Source organism: Danio rerio, chromosome 23 (genome assembly GCF_049306965.1).
Source record: "Danio rerio strain Tuebingen ecotype United States chromosome 23, GRCz12tu, whole genome shotgun sequence".
Classification (NCBI taxonomy): Eukaryota; Metazoa; Chordata; class Actinopteri; order Cypriniformes; family Danionidae; genus Danio; species Danio rerio.
In genome coordinates, this window is record NC_133198.1 from 31055120 (window position 1) to 31072792 (window position 17673).

General features: G+C 34.8%; 2 protein-coding genes and 1 long non-coding RNA gene across 5 annotated transcripts in view; 2 read left to right on the plus strand and 1 right to left on the minus strand.

Moving 5' to 3' along the window:
- The window catches only part of c1galt1la (core 1 synthase, glycoprotein-N-acetylgalactosamine 3-beta-galactosyltransferase 1, like a), a 47353-nt gene extending 45659 nt beyond the window's left edge, over positions 1–1694 (plus strand). Inside the window, 1 exon segment of one of the 2 annotated variants that reach the window (NM_001077374.1) lies at positions 1091–1691. In NM_001077374.1, the coding sequence (NP_001070842.1) occupies positions 1091–1417 (327 nt within the window). In that variant the 3' untranslated portion in view covers positions 1418–1691. 2 annotated transcript variants of the gene reach the window in all.
- Positions 1695–4526: 2832 nt separating this feature from the next.
- On the minus strand, positions 4527–6456 carry tac3a (tachykinin precursor 3a). 2 transcript variants are annotated; one of them, XM_005162221.6, is made up of 7 exons: positions 6293–6456; positions 5930–6045; positions 5742–5841; positions 5599–5628; positions 5478–5531; positions 4831–4903; positions 4527–4713 (listed from the first exon to the last, which is right to left on the minus strand). In XM_005162221.6, exons 2-7 carry the CDS (start codon positions 6029–6031, stop codon positions 4695–4697), a joined length of 378 nt encoding a protein of 125 aa, XP_005162278.1. In that variant the 5' UTR covers positions 6032–6045; positions 6293–6456; the 3' UTR covers positions 4527–4694.
- On the plus strand, positions 4839–16185 carry LOC141380504 (uncharacterized). Its single transcript, XR_012398570.1, has 4 exons — positions 4839–4921; positions 9986–10062; positions 13396–13521; positions 13711–16185. It is a non-coding gene; the product is annotated as an uncharacterized lncRNA (long non-coding RNA).
- Positions 16186–17673: the final 1488 nt, after the last annotated feature.

The window sequence follows — 17673 nt, forward strand, 5'->3', positions numbered from 1 at the left end:
ACAGTGGAATGAACCGTCAACTTACCCAGCATATGTTTTACACAGCAGATGCCCTTACAGCTGCAATCCATCACTGGGATAATAATAATAATAACAATAATAATAATAATAATAATAATTAATTTTATTTATAAACTTTGCCTTTCTGGACACCTATAAGGTCACCTTACAACAAGCATCAACAGATAAACCAAAACAAATGTTTCTGAATCAGTTGGAGTTTATGGAGAATTTTAGAAGGAAGCCTAGTGAGAAGTGCATTACAGTAGTCAAGACGTGAAGTAACTAATGCATGGATAAGACTTGCTGTATTATTGGATGTGAGAGAGGAGCGGAGGTGAGTAATATTATGCAGGTGGAAGTATGCAGTATGCATAATATTATTAATATGCCTTTCAAACGAGGGTGTGCTTTTCCAGATGACACCCAAACTCTTGACCTGTAGAGCAGGACAAATTGTACTATTATCAATGTCTATTTTAAAAGGATCTAATTTATCTAAGACACTTTTAGTCCCAATGAGTGGGGCTTTAGTTTTGTCACTATTTATTTTTTAAGAAAGTTTGCTGAAAAGAAAAGACTGTTTCTATGAAGTTATACTATATAATTGTTTAATTTTGTATATTTATTTGACATTTATTAACCTTTTTAGAACTCACTTTTATATATTTGCTTTATTTTATTTTCATTTTATTTTTAATTTATCGTAATAAAATTTTGGAAAAATTTGATAACAATTTAATCATGTTTTAGTTATTTTTTTATTATTTATTTTTTATAAAACAAAAATATTATAAATATTACAATTTTGAAAACTGATTATTTATATTTTATTGTTGTGCATATATGTTTATTTTACTAAATTGTTTATTTAATTCTATTTTTAATGGCATTAATAAACTATTCCTTAATATCTGACTTTTTTAAAAAAAAAGAAAAAGTACTCTATTGGGATCTGGAGACCCCTGTGCTTATCAACATTATGACACAAGCTGCTAAACCTAAAATATTTCTTTAAAGCAAATTATCTTTGATCAGTTGTAAAAATATTATCATCTCAGAATCTCTTGTGTCTGTTTTACCCCTACAGGGCCCTCAGTGCTGCTCTGATCTGGCAGTTTCTTTCCACTACGTAGATCCTGTGCTCATGTACACCCTTGAATACTACACTTACCATCTGAGGCCGTTTGGCTACCAGCACCGCTACCAGCCTCCAGTGCCTGCTGTCCTGTCATTACTGTCCCAAACTGTGAAAACCACCACAGAAACTCAGAGATCGGAGGAGGGCGCTAAAGAAAAACCAGCTTTAACAAACTCAGTGAATCCCAGAGCTGAAGAAGTACAGACAACTGAAACAAGTTACAAAATCACAAATGCTGCCCAGGAGAGAAACACAACCCACAGAAGTGCAGGGTGATTGTGTGTCTTGGTGAATGGAGTGTTCTGTAAGTCTGAAATGAAGGGACTGACTAATGTGAATGGTAAAGTTGTGTAGCATTTTCTGTGTACTATAAGCATGTGTTGTATTGGGTACAGATTTCAGCTGATTACCAAAAGGTAAAGTGTGCTCCATTAACATTGGAAACCTTGGTTAACATGAAAAATTGCCTTTATTGATTAACCATTTGATCTTTTCATTTAACCTTGTGATCTTTTTCATCTTTTCAACATTAAAAACACGTTAAAAATCACAACACAGTTTAATCAAATTCAAAAATCTGTTAAGTATATGTGTATCACAATTATTTCCAGCTATTATTGAAGTATATTCCCGTTGATAAGTTTTGTAATGCACCTTCACTGTAAAAAGCAGTTCGTTTCTTAAAAAGGAATGTAAATCTCATGCCTTAAAAGCTTTAAAGGGCAGTTTAGGATGAAAATCATCTTTTGTGAGTTGTTTGGACAGAACTGTGTTTAGGCATTGTGTTTCCACAGTCATATTAGGGTGATAGAAACACAAGAAGTCTTTTTTTTTTAATTTCCTGATGTGAAAATAGGATATATATCCCTTCCATTTTAAGGCCCAACTTGACGTGGGAGTGCAGTTTCCCACCAAATTGATTGACAGCCACATATTAGCATGTCTCCATAGTAATGCATATAATCATATCAACAAGGCAGGACGAGCACAAAGCAACCGGGATTAAAAGATCTGTTCAGCTCGCTATGATCATCAAATGTGATCAAGAATGAGTTTGACAAGTTTAAAACTTTTTTGAAAACAGTACATGTTTGTAATAAAGTAAGTTAAAGACGGTAAATTCACTGTAATTCATCACCACAGCTGCATTTCAGTACAATTAGAAAAGAAGAGGCTTCAATCCTGATTTGTGGACATTAAATCAGGTTTATTTTGTACATTAACATAACGTATATTCATACAGCAGTGGATATTACCGTGTACCATGTCACATTCACAGTGCAAAAACAGTGCAAAGTTAAACGCACGCTGTGTGTGTGTCTGTGAAATTTGTAACAAAATTGTTGTGACTCATCGTTTTAGAAAGGCTTGAATTAACTCTACAACAAATGCATCAAATAACCATTAGGAAAGTTCTTACTGAAGTATTTCTCACAAACGTTGCGTGAGATCTGCTTCCTAGATGTCTGTCACTGTGCTGTTTATCTGAGGCAGAGATTATGACAGGCATGTGGGAAAGGTGGGCGGGGAGAACTAACATCAAAGGCACAGGCTACATTTTTGTGTAGCAGAAAATTCCAATATTCTGAAAGTAATAAATAATTTGATGGGTGTTTTAAGCTGAAACTTTACAGACATATTCTGGAGACACAAAAGACTTCTTTTAAATCTTGAAAAAGAGGTAAAATAGGTGACTTTTAAGTTGACTTGAAAACTTGTCTTGACAAAAAGTTGACATTAACAACAAATTATACCTAATTTTTATAAATTTATTCACAGTTAAATTACTTAGATTTAAAGGCATAGTTCACCCCAAAATTAACATTTACTCACTATTTACTTAATCTCAAGTGGTTATAAACTTTTAAGAGTTCCTTTCTTCTGTTGAACATCAAAGAAGATGTTTTAAAGAAAGCTGAAAACCTGTAACCATGGACTTTCAGAGGAAAACAAATACTATGGAAGGCAATAGTTACATGTTTTTAGATTTCTTCCAATATATTCTTTAGTGTTTAACAGATGCAATAAACTCATAACGGGTTTGAAACAAGTAAACTGTGTAAATGATGAAATATTCATTTTTGGGTGAACAGTCTCTTTAAGGCATTTGGTAAGTGAGATCAAGATAAGTAAAATCAACGAATCGCATTTAACAGTGTAGGTGAACATGAAGAGGAAATTATTCATGACTTCCTGTTTTTGAGATCTGTAGATGAGAGGTAACACATTGACCAAACTCTCAGTTCTTCTTCATAACATAAATAAGGTGACAAAAGGTTATTAAGCTACACAAAATGAGAAGTAAGTATAAGAAAGTAGAAACACTGACATTTTAACTATCAGGGCAACAGTTTTGATAAAATGGTATCAGTCCAAACGGAGATGTTATGGATCAGCCTGGAAGAGGACAAGTGTTAATTTGGTCTTTACTGAATGTAGAACGATGGTTCAAATGGCCAAAAAATCTTCATTAATCACTGCTGAATAATTGCAGATGTTTGAAGAAAAAACCTTGAGCTCTAAACCAAAGCAAACTTAAACATCCTAATATTTTGAGCAAAGGATTAAAAAGGCTGACATTTTTTCAAAGCATTTTCTTATTTGATTTAAGTTCATTTTGTCTTAACTGAATGTAAAATAATGGACCTAATGGCCAAAAAAAAAAAAAAAAAAAAAGAAAATCTCCAGTAATCACTGCTGGATAATTGCATAAATTAAAAAAAAATGCTTAAGCTCTTACCCAAAACAAACTTAAGCATCCTAATATTTTGAGCAAAGGCGTGAAAAGACATTTTTTAAAAGTCTTTTCATATTTACCAAGTGTGCCAATATTAGTTGAGGGCACTATATAATGTAGGTTCAATAATCATCAAACATCAAACTTCGTCTGTATTGCTCTTGATCAAGGCTTGTTACAGTATGCTGGTAATAAATGTAACTGCAAGTCACTTTGGATACATGTTTGCTTCTGTATGTCTCTTGCTGTTGGAATAAATAGTTTTTTGCCTTCTAATCCAAATATAGAACGTGTTATTAAATTTGTTCTATTAATTCATAGACAAAGAGCTTTAGTTTTTTAGCAATGAGACAAAAGGCAGTATACAGTTTTTCATGAGTCAAATCCTCAGTGCTTTGGCAAATGTATCTGATTGCACAATTTTTATTTGGTTGATTGAGAGTCTGTTGTGAACATTAAGTCAAAACGTAAGATCAGGTAGCCTAGATAATATCTTTATTTACAAAATTCATGTTTTATACATTAGACAGCAAAAATAACTTTGAATAAATATGTATAGAAATGCATGGGATGTAAATGGAGATTTCAATTTGGCCTTGTAAGATGTAATCAAATGTATAATTTGCAGTACAATGAAACAAATCACACCATAGGAAATCATGTTTATTAGATTTATCTTGTATAAATTGCTGTTGCTCTATCACTTTTGTAAAATAGATTATGACTTCTTGTTGTTGCTCCAAAGAAGTTTATTGAAAAGAAGCTGTCGTGACAGGGTGGTGCAGACGATTCAGTGGATATGAAATATTTTTTTGCCTATAACCCACGACGAAACCTGTAAAAATTGTGAGGAGCACAAATTAGTAACAGATAGGAAATGACATTTGTTGTAACGTCTTCAGAAAGCCTGCAGGTGGCAGAACAGCCTTGCTGAATAATCGCAGACGCTCACCTCAGTTTGCATTTGTTGAAGAAGATTCCTCCGCTTGGTTCTGGGTACTCTTTCCTCCATTGACGTCCGGATTCTGACAACACAAATAACAGTAAGTTTGAGAAGCTTGATAGATCGACACCATTCGCATTAATACTAGGCTACAATATAGGCAAATATGTTCAGTTTAAAAAATCTTTGCAAGTGTTATTCTCACTACACCTTAAATATAGACAGTCGGAACTAGTTTAAATCGCACTATAGCATATTAACACAAAAAAGTAATCAATTTCGAGTCGGTACCTCAGTGAAAGTAATAAAAACGTCAAGTCTAAGTGAGTCAGATATCGATTCAGTCACTGATAGATCATGCAAAGTACCGCATTAATTAAATTCTCTTGTGTCTTTATGATCAATTTTCAAAGTTATTTGTTAGTTGTCCTAAAGCAACTTTGTGTTTGATTCCTCACAAAGAATCGACTCATAGGAGTCGTTTGTGAATCAAACTCCTAAACCCGCTTTGGGTCCAAGTTGGATTTGAAGACGTCCCCAAATGACTATTCGCTTAAATATAAACGGCAAACTATCAAGTTCATAACAGTCATCTAAAGGTACAGTCACTTTTGTCTTTCACAAACATCAGTGAAATGAAGCGAAAAGCTGTTTACCAGGTTCAGCGCTTCGTCGACCCATGAGTCCAACAAAGATATCGTGCATTTCCCCTGGAAGACAACATGTATTATTACCTGAACAGACAATATGAGAGCACACACACCAAAAATATCTTACTTTTACGTTGGGGTGGTATATCATCTGTTTCTGTAAAAAAAAAAAAAAAACACACACACACACATTTAAGACACGTCAACAGGAAAATTAAGCGAAATTGTCACAAAATTACAACATCAACAAGAACAAATCAGTTTACTCACCGGCGTTTCTGCGCCCCATTAATCCGACGAAACTGTCATAATCTATGTCATTATACCTCTTCAGCAAGTTATGAGTCGACATCCGAAAACTTGGACTCTCCTGTGCGTATAAATAAGATTCTGTTTTAAAACCAGGGTACTAATCCTGTACATTTACAGCTGTGAGATGCTCATAATCTGTCACTTACGCTTGAAACTGATCTTTGAGACTCTGACTGCTGACAGCTCGACTCACTCCATCGGGTTTCCAGCACCAAAACCAAGAACAGTAACACAAGTCCACGGTACATCTTTACAGATTACTCTGTGGAGAAAATATGCAGAACACTAAAGCAATTTTTCACATTTTTATCAAATCATTCATTTATTATACCACATTTTACTTGGTGAAATTCAAATAATAATAATAAAAAAACTGCTGTCATTGTCATTTCATTTGCTGATGAAACCTTTGTCAAATTGATTAGAAAGAAAGATAAACTAAAACATTTTAATAAAACTGTAGTATAAAATACAGGCAATCCAGAAAATTTTACAGGTATTTTACTCACCTGAGCTGAGGATGAAGATCTGTAGAAAAGAGCTCAGTTCCAGTTTCTGCTTGCAGAGTTAAATCCTTTTGTGATGGACTATCTATCAGACAAGACACAGAGACAGGGATTCTCTCCTGTCTGATTGTTAAATGATAGCAACATGTGCGTAAATCCAATCGGATGTCGCAGTGTAGGTGTGGTTTAAGGCTTTGTAGTCTGCATCAGCGATGACCATGCAATTGAGATCCTGACATCATAGGCGTGAGGCATTCCTTAAAAGGACAAACCAAAGCCCCTTTTGTCAACCCCCTACCTTCAATTACTCACATGAATTCTTGTAACTTTAATCCAAAATCTGAAACTTTGCCAGATTTTTTCCCCGTACTAGTTCAACGAATATCAGTCATGAAACATGATCTCCCACATCCAACTCAAACATTTGCACGAGAGCACATCTAAATGTCATGTTTGTTGACTCATTAAGATTATGCTGATATGTATCCGAATGCTACTTTTCTGTGCTAAGTAGGGCCTTATTGTCATATTTTCCTCCTGACTGCCTAATTGGTGCTGTCGCTGGCGAGAATGTAATCTCTCAAGGAAGCAATTACACAGATGGAGCGGTGGATGATGAGGACGGTGTATCACGGACTCTATGGACATCTTGAGGGTGCATCTAACTGGCCTGGCGACATGCAGGGTTGATTAGTGGGAACATCCATTAGTCGCTGCCCACACTCAGTATGCAGCATGCAAAAGGGCAGCTGCGCTTTGAAGTTCCTGTTGGAGAGCAGATTTGATCAGTTCATCAACAGAAGCAAATGATTACAACAGCCCAGACAGTACTAACCCACTTGTACATCAGCATAATAAAACCTGTGAGACTCCGACATAGTTGTCAACACTCAAGTTCGCTATTATTGAACTTTTTTATTTACCTACACTAGCATATCCTCAACAAAAACTTTAACTTTTGATTGTGGACGATGTTTACGTTTTGGTTGTGCATTGTACTTTACTATAGCATAAACCAAACTGACAATGTCTTTTAGATTACAGTTGAATTAAAGGACACCTATTTTACCTCTTCTTCAAGATTTAAGAGAAGTCTTTTGTGTCTCCAGAATGTGTCTGTAAAGTTTCAGCTCAAAACACCCATCAGATTATTTATTATTCCTTTTTTAGAATATTAGAATTTTTTGCTCTGAACACAAAAAATGTAGCTGTTTTTGTTGCGTGTGCCTTTAATTCTAGTTCCCCCACCCACCATTGCCACATGCCTGTCAAAGTGTGCCTCAATTTCTGGCTGTGTCAGATAAACAGCACAGTGACAGACATGAAGGTAGCAGATCTCATGTAGTATGAGAAATACTACAGTAAGAATTTTCCCAATGATTATTTGATGTATTTGTTGTGGAGACATGTTGTTATAAAAGTTCACGCACACAGACAGCGTGTGTGTTTAAATTTGCACTGTTTTTGTTGGACAAATATGACAGGATACATGTTTATATCCACTGCTGTATGGATATCTGTTCTGTTAATGCACACAATTAACCTGATGTAACGTCCACAAACTGGGATTGAAGCATCTTCTTTTCTATTTGTACTGACATGCAGCTGTGGTGATAAAGTAAAGACACTAAAATCACTAATTCCTACTAATTTACTACAGAGACATGTTAATACACGGCTGTCAATCAATTCGGTAGGTGGGGAAGACGGCACTCCTACGTCACTTTACGGTGGGAATCAGTATCAGGAAATTAAAATAAAGGGACTTAATGGGTTTATATTACCCAAATATGACTGTGGACACACTATACCTACTAGGCATGGGACAATAACCATGTTCAAGGTATGTCGTGTTTTGGAAAAGTCAAGGTTTTAAAACCGTCATAATTTTCTGTTATAAGGTGTGAGTAAGGTTGTTTCTAACATATGTGTACAATTTTTTTATTTACATTTTTCTTTTGTTTTTTAGGACAACAGTATCTCCAGCAGTAAAGATATCCAAAGATGCCGTTTTAAATTGTAAAACAAATCTGTGTTTCTGAAACAAATTAAGACAGCAGAAGTCAATAATTCATTTGAATTATTTAGCCTGACATGTTTACTGTTCCAAAATATTTGAAAAGTTTTCCAAATTAAAATATATTTTTTCAAAAGGGAAAAAGGTTTTGTTTTTTTACACAGACATTTAAAAAGAATATATTTTAGAGCTGTAATCCCAATACCATGATACTGTGAAACCGTGATTTTTTTTTTATCTAAGGTTATCATACCGTCAGAATCTTACCGGCCCATGCCTAATAACTACACACAGTTTTGTCCAAACAGCTTCTAAAAGATGATTTTCATAATAGGTGCCCTTTAATGTAGGCATTCTCTAATCAATCGGTGCAGATTGGTTTTGGTTGATAATTGCACTCTATGACTCAAACTAGTAGTCACTAATTTTAATAATCAAATGAATTGATGGCAGTTTTACAACATAACAAACATGAGGACCATTGTAATCATAAGAAAATATAATGTTTGAATTAAATAAATTAACAAAAATGCCCTGTAAAGTTAAACTAAACTGCTTTACGGCATGACTGAAGACAAACGTAAAACTGAATGAAAAGTGTCAGTTTTTCTTTTAGTTTTTTATTCTCGGTATTTGCATAATTATGATCTTAAAATTAAACAAGCATCTCCACTTCTGTTAACTGTTGAAAATGCAGCCACATGTCACAAAGATGGCTGTTGACAGTCTTGTGCTGCTGATGTCATTTGGAGCTAGAGTCTGTGCAGTTGCTATTGTAGCTCATGTATTTCGTTAAAAGTTATGATCACCTGCTCTTTCCCCACATGGCTAACAGTGTTAGGCCATAGATGGCTAGTCAATGACAATTGGTTTCTAATCACCCCACGAAGCACAAATTTAATTTAATCAACAATTGCGGTTAGTAGCTGTTTAGTCATTTAAATAAGAATCATTTCAACACAGAAGTGTTTATTCTGCATGAACTCTGTACACTCATGATAGATGCCAAATGCATAAATGTAGCTTACTGTATGTCAATATGTAATATACTGTATATACAGTAAAATAAAGTTGCTTAAAAAGACCTGGGTTTTTAAACTTAATTCACTATGCCTCAATTTTAAGGTCTCGTGATGTACTTTGAAATGTTTATTCAATGTTTGACATTATCTCAACTGATACATGAATACATTAAAGGAACATATATTAGCCCCTCCCCTTTTTAAAAACAGCCAATAGTGTTTAGCTTTTGTCCTAGCTCTGCCAGTGAAAGTGGTTGCGCTCAAGCACAATAAATGAAAAGTAAATGTGAAGTGTCTTGAAAGGGGCGGGACATGTCAGATACTAGAGAGCATTTGATTGGTCAGTATAGTTGACATGAAACTGAAGTATAAGGTGATGTCAAAAAATGTAGGTGAAAATGACAAACTGCAAGCTTTGAAGGTTTATATTCTTTTATATTTTTGTCACTATTTTGGAGTAGACTAACTTCTATATATATTCTTAAGACTAACATAATAATACTAACATCAAAAGAACTTGATCTTATTTTCACGGGACATTTAATGCCTGAAGGCAGAGCTGAAACTTTTAGATTTGTACACTATAATCATGTTGTTAAATCTTGTACTTCAAAATTGTATGTCTTTCTCATCATTATATTTGTTTTTCAATCCTAGGATAGATACATTTATGTGAGATGCAGATTGGGATGGAAATATTCTACCAGAAATGATGCTTATTTCAAGAACAAATGGTATGAAAATTACTTTTCTGTTCGAAATGATTTTTCTATCCTCAGCCTTCTGGTAGATATTTGTTCTTGTTTTCATCATGAACTTCATGCTTCATTTTGTTCTTTTTCTGAAAACAAGACTCTTTTGTCATGCTATTATGTTTCTTTAATAGACACTGGACAACTTTAAAAACATGACAAAAAAAAAAGAATTAAATTCTGAGGAACATTGCTTTGTTACAGTGTTATCAGAAGCTTCAGTAGAATTTATATTCACATTGGTAGTTATTCAAACCTTAAGGTATTTTTGTAACAATTTAAAAAGGAATAAGGAGTACCTACAACTCATTTTGTGCTCCCTGGAAATTGATTTCTAGATAACTTATTGACATTTTATAATGAATAATTTGGAGAGAACACATTTTCTTTTCTTGGTCTTGAAAAAAAAAAGTCTTAAACTGACCTTGAGAAACCCTGAAGATTAGAGGTTTGTGACATTATAAATAATGTTGCTCTCTACCTAAGGCTGGGCGATTATTTGAAAAGTAATTGAAATCGACATTAAGAACCTATAATCGATATAATGCACCAGAGATGCCTTGAGGTGACATATTTTCTATTACAATAAAGTTTTTATTTACATGAAAATATTTGTTTACAGAAGATTCAAGAAATGCACTGTTTAAAATATTATATATACATAATTATATATACATCATTTTATTTAGAAGAGATACTGCTTTATTCTTCTTTTGAAAACATTGAAAAAATCAAATTTGTTTCCAAAAGTGCAAGTTATTTATTTTCACTTTTTTTTTTTATATTTCAGTTGTTTAATGTTGAAGTTTAACAAATACTCATAGATAGTAGATGGTGTGTTTCCTTCAATTTGTCCAATATTCCTTCAATCATTGTAATGTGTGTACTGTACAAAACTTGTCAGTGAACTATGAAGGCAAACATGAAATAAATAAAATAATTGTTTATTATTTGATTCAATTATTCATGTTTTCAGTTAATCTAATTTTCCATAGCGCTTTTACAATGTAAATTGTGCTAGAGCAGCTTGACGTAGAAGATTATAGTAAATTAAAACAGTGCCAGCAGAGTTGAGTTCACTGTGGTTTAATTTTTACTGCTGAAAGTCCAAACACTGAAGAACAAATCCATTTATGTGCAGCTCCTCAAGTCCCAAACCATGCAAGCCATTATGGCAACAGCAGCAAGGAACAAACTTTACCAATTGACGAAAGTGAAGGAAAAAAACTCAAGAGAAACCAGGCTCAGTTAAGCATAACCATTTCTTCTCTGGCCAAACTTCTTGTGCAGAGCTGTAGTCTAGGCGCTGGAGAAAGCTGGACATTTATTGTGGAGAAGCTGCAGGAGGAGAGAGTACCGGCTGTTGTTCAGGCTGGCCCTTCAAGATCAGTGTGAATACTCGTCTGTCACTATGGTCTTACAGGAATCTATCTCCTGCTCTCCACTTTTCCATGACCATGACAGCAGCTGCTCAGGAGGCGGCCTGGTCCAGGATTATGGAAACCTTGGGAATAATAAAAAAAGACTAAAATAAGTGAAGATGCCGTTCAAATTATGTCTTTTGGGAAGTGTTCCCAGCTCCGGTTGCCCTAAATAATGCAGACTAACAATCCTTTAGAGGATTTGGATTTCAAAAGCATTTGTGTTTTATGTGTATGCTAATGCAAAAAAATGTATCTAGTTTTAAACTGACAGAGTGTGTCTGCTTCTTAAACTGTGCTTCCTGAAAGGCTATTCCAGATTTTATGTATCAGATATGAGAAAGATCTGCCGCCTACAGTTGATTTTGATATTCTGGTGATAATCAATTGTCCAGAATTAAAGGTGCAGTAGGTGATATTCCACAATGCTAACAGCTTAGCATAATTCTCTGAATCACAGTCCCTCCCCTATCGTCCAGAGCCATGCCTCCTGAAACAGGAGCATGCGCACCTTAAAGATGACAGCAAAAGAACCCTCTCTCATGTATTAAAAGAGACTAGTGCTTGTCTGGTGGAGTGCAGGAATTACACTCATTACTAAGCAAAACTGACATGCTATTTCAGAGCGAATATTTAGAGTTGCATGGTAAAAAATATTGGGAGAGACTAGGCAGAATAGTCTTTACTTGTGTTGTGTTGTTAAACTAAATAAAATCTACATTATTGATGCCTTATGAAACTAAAAATAGTCTTATCAATCTTACACCGGATGATTTTAGTGGCTGAACAACACTTCTGTGAAGATATAACCCATTTGTAACAACAACATCCAAGGTTACATCAGCTTTGCGTGAAGCTAAAATGGTTTTAAAACAAAACATTACCTGTCTAAGAGAAATTCTTCAGCAATGGGTGTCATCCTTTCTTCAGCGTGCAAAGGTGACTCCAATATTGATTCAGGTTTTTAAATAGTTTTGATTCAGCATATTTTTGCAGATCAAGCACACACGCGTGTGCTCTCTCTCTCTCTCGTGAACGTGACGCACATCTATGCACAAACAGCGGTCAGCGGAGCTGCATTCAAACGGCTGCGCAGTTGTTCAAATCTGCATTTGCTGACAGACAGTTTGACCCACTTATCGGAATTATGGGAGATGTCGGCCCAACTCTATTTAATTGGATGAACATTTTTTAGTTTTATGCCTTACCCAAAATATACAAATACATATAAATGCATTTAGATCATTTACTTTAATCATTACTATTGGAATGTGAAGAGACTTTCAACCAGCACAACAACAAATGTTTCTGAAGACAATCGTGAGGGGCTATAATACACCAAATACCGGGGAGCTAAGCCATTCAGGGCTTTGTATGTAGTCAATTAAATGTAATAATTGGTACAATATTTAATATTTAATCACAATCTAGTTAAAATGTTCAATTAATCGAGATTTTTTTATTTTAGATCAAATCACTCAGTCCTATCTCTACCTTTTTGCGATCAGTATTTAATGAGACTTTGAAATGCTTAATGTTTTTTGTAGTGTTGATAGGGGAGAATAAATATCTGCATGCAAATTACTTTGCAAATAGAGGGCATGTTGTAAATGACAGTCAAGAGCATCTGTTGATTGGGAGCCCTACAGAGAAAACCTCTGTGGCCTAAAAAAAACATTGGGATGTTCTAAATATGAATCAAATTTACAGTCCAATTTTGTTTAAATTTAGCATGTCACAGGTATGTCTGGTTATCTTGGCATTAAGCTAATAAAGTAAGCGAAGGAGCCAGGCCTCTACCCACATGCCAATTATATCTCACTGCCTCGATGTTGGCAAATGTGCTGTTTCTCTACTATACAAACAATGTGTCTTTCACAATGCTTTGATGCAGATGTTTGGACTTCATCGCAGGATGTGTTGATCCACAGGAGACCATCACTCCTAGTGTTCAGGGCAGACCCAGCTGCCTACAACAACAAGGGCAGGTCGGAGTTCCAAATAGCTGGTTTTCCCAAAGGTTAGCGGATTAGCATTCTGATGTTTTAGTAATGAGTCCCATCCCATATATGTCTCTTCCTGCTCTGCGTGGATCTCGCAGCAGGTCAGATTAAGGATATGGGGATGGATGGGAGCAGCAGTAGGGCAAGAAAAAGTAATTAATTGCATTCTTCCATAATTAATGACTTCTTCTTTCCCTTAATCACAGAGCCACATCCTGGGAGTATCAATGAGAACACCATAGGGCTGTTTATTTGGAGCATGCTAGGGTGGAGGGCCCTGCCGCTGAGAGGATGACGACAGGAAGAGGATGCCTTAACGGTAAACTCAGGACATCGTTCGCTATCAGCATTAGGTACCATTAAGTGCACTCAAAACGTGAGAGGGAGCTAAGAAAGTGTTTGCTGCAATTATCTTGGGTTATCATCTAAAGCATACAGTATGTTTACCGAAGAGAAACGTGAATCATCGCAGACAAACGCAGTCCTGATGTTCACGTTTCTATTGATTTCCTGTGAGAATGATTTTTTTTTTAGCTTGATGTGAAATGAAGCAGTTACTTTATTTGTGGCAGCTGGTGTTTGGAAATTGTCTTATCAGTGCTGGCTAATGTCTTGAGCCCTTCACACGCTTTGCATGATTTGTTTGTTTTAACTCTTAGTAATGGCTGACTGTGGGTGCCTGTACTCCAAACTACCACTAGTGGGATAGTTCACCTAAAAATAATAACTCTGCCAATATTTAATCACCCTTCGCTTGTCCAAAAGAAGTTAAATGCCAGTAGCTTGCACCACAGCTTGACATTAGCTTTTTTGATTTCCAGCCACTGTGGCTAGTAGTTTTCCAACATTACTAGACACTCGCCATTTTCACTAGCCACAAACTTGTTGTTGAGAAAATATATTTTATATGCATAAAATTGGACTTTGGCTTGCTAAAATTACTTCATTTAGATTTTGTTTTTCCACATGCCTCCTCTTCCATTTCACTTTTTTGTGTTGTGTATGACCTTGCTCAATGAGCATGAGCAAATGGGTTGTAGTTTCATAGTGGCACATTGCAATTAGTTTTTATTTCATGTGACTTTTTAGGGGTCAACACTAAGGATTTACCAAAATTTTCTCTACCCAAACCAAAAATAAAAAAACACACATTTCTTAGACCAAAATAAATGCAAGTAAAAGAAAGCAGAAGAAAAACACACCTTGTGCAATAACGCAAGGATGATCACATGAAAGGCTAAAACAAAAGCAACCGGCTGCTTACAAAAAGACCTTTAAAAATCCTAAACTCTTGAAAGTAGCAGGACTGTGGGTACACGAACGTCACTTTTTGTCCATTCTATTTAAAAGAGAACCGATCAGAAACCGTCTTTTTGAAAATTTTAAACACTCGCGCACATCACATTACCTAAAATCAGTCTTGACACTAAAGCCCTCATTGGTGAGTCGTGTGATCATCCTCTCATTCGGTATTCACCTGCTACCTTTTGCTCACGTAAATACAGTTATTATTGTTATCTCTAATGCTGGCCCCTCCTTATTTTTTAAAGTCTACTTTTTATGAAAACTGAAAACCAAAATGGCTAGTGGAAGTGACTATGTAACCTGCCACAGCTGTAATCTACCGACATTTGGCGAGTTGGCAGGTGTTAATGTCAAGCCCTGGCTTGCCCACTGACTTCCATAGTTATTTTTTCCATACTTCTTTTCAGCAACCAGCATTTTTCTAAATTATTTTTGTGTTCAATAGATGAAAAGAAACTCCTAAAGGTATAAAACCACCAATGCGGGATAACAAATAAACAGGTTGTTTTTATTTTTTGTGAACTATAGGGTAAGACCCTTTTGCACAAGGGATTTTTACATTTAGTATTTTAATTAGTTTAAAAATCCAAATTCAAACACCTCAATCGGAATAAAAATGTATGAAAAATAATAATTCTGTAATGTAAATGCATTACACTGAGGGTGATGTGATAAAATGAGGCTAATTGCAGACAGACTGCACTTTCACACTTCAAACAACAGATTGCCCACGGCTAAATCTTTGCTTACCACAACTATGCATTTTCACTGCCACTGCCCAATATATTACATTAAAATAGAATGAGGTTAACAACAGAAACACCTGAAACTACCTGTCATTCTTACAATCTTCCTGACTTTTTATGTGTTTGTAGACCCTGTTCTAAGACATCAAATCACAATTGTTTTAAAATTAGCTTAATTAGTTCTTTTTTTAGAATAATAAAATTCCATTCATGCTTTCAGGTCAGAAAATCTAGTAGCAATTACTTGGAACTATAATGTTAAAAAACAAACAAACAAAAAACATCTGTGGACAAAAATATATATTTTTTATAAAGTTTATCAGTTTGCTTCAGTACAGTGACACTATGATAACAAAGCACAATTTAAATGTATTTATCTTTTCTTTTTTTAGCATTTGCACGAAAAATATTAGTAAAGACTTATTTTTTAAAGAATTATCTATTTTAAAATGATTTTTTAGAGTAAGGTTTAACAGCTAAACTTTTAAAATAAAATCTTCGATAGTATTTGATTGTGTAATAGACCATGCAATTAATATCCCCTTAATTTAATTACTTTGTTTTTGTATTATACTATATATAGTATTTTTCTCACTTCTCAGACACCAAAGATAACAAAAACTTTACTTGAAAAAAATCTATCCGAGTTATTCCCATCAGTCTCTGCTTTACCTTTTGTGCAATTGCAGACATGTGATCTAAAGCTGAAAACTAACTGGGCGGCACATTTTATTGACACACTGCTTGAACAAGAAAAATCACTTAATCTTGCAGCGCATGGTGTGAATAGCTCCATAGGGATCTATTGTTTTGATTTAAGAGCGTCATCATGTTGTATATTTACAGAATTTAATTGCGTTCAGTGTGAAAAGATCTTTAGATGGCAAATTAAATTGAACACGCACAACAACGAGGCTGTCAGGGATTGACTTTTGTTCTTTACAGTGGCACAAACTACATGCAGGTCCAGTGAAGATCACATAATTTTCACAGTTCAGGAATTCTCACCACAGACCAATGGTAGTTCTATGGTATGTTTAGAAAAGATTGCTTTTTTCGATCTCCCATTATGAACTCCAAAAAGATTTGATGATGTTCGATATGGCATGGTTTTTCAGATGGTCTAGGGCTAGGCTCCTTGTTTGATCACTGTCATGGCTTTTAGATAACTAACAGGAATTGTTTTATAAACCCGTGTCTGTCTAAGAGGGAAGTAAATGAGATTTGACACCTGATGGGATAGTCACTGACAAGTCAAATTATGGGTTGCATACTTGCACTGGAACAACAGGCTGTTGGAGATGGTGTGTTGCAAACCTGGTCAAAAACATAGCAAGAAATGTATTAATTGGAGCCTCAAAGAGTGATGAGAACCAATAAACACTGCTGAGGAAAAATGAAGTGTGATGATTAGATTTGCTATAGAAAAAGTATGTTATGCCAGGGCACAAATGGTTTTTAAAGATGCATGTACCTGTTAAAAAGTTATCTATGTTTTAATATTATCCTGTAGTTGTAATGTTGTATAGAGAACTATATCAGAGCCCGGTCCACTGCAAAAGGTCAGTTAAATATTTAAATGTTTAATTGTTTATAACATTATAATCATTTAGCAAACGCTTTTGGCCAAAGTGACTCACCAGGTACCAAGTTAGCATTTAAACATACTTAGCGTAATTAATGTATGTTTAGGGAAGTTGATGAAATATATTTAACATAATTGTTTGAATATTTGCATTGAACAAATTGGATAATAGTGTGATTTTTGTGTTTTGCTTTCCAAAATCTTGTCGGAAAATGATGAGTAGATACTTTTGTGAGATAGTGTTTGACAAATTATGTTAGTACAATTGCAATTACTATATGTATTTTTGGGAATAAAAATTACATAATAAAACATAGCATTTTTTTGTGGTTGTTTGTTTTTACAACGGATTACATTAATAATTCGGTCCGTTCTAGAGCACTTATAGTTAATCTTGAAAAATCAAGCTTTTCTATGATGCCCTATGTACAAAATCTGGGTGTTATTCTTTACGATGGCTTGAGCTTTGACAATCAGATAAATGCAGTGGTTAAATCCTGCTTCTTTCAGCTTCGACTCTTAAAAACAGTTTA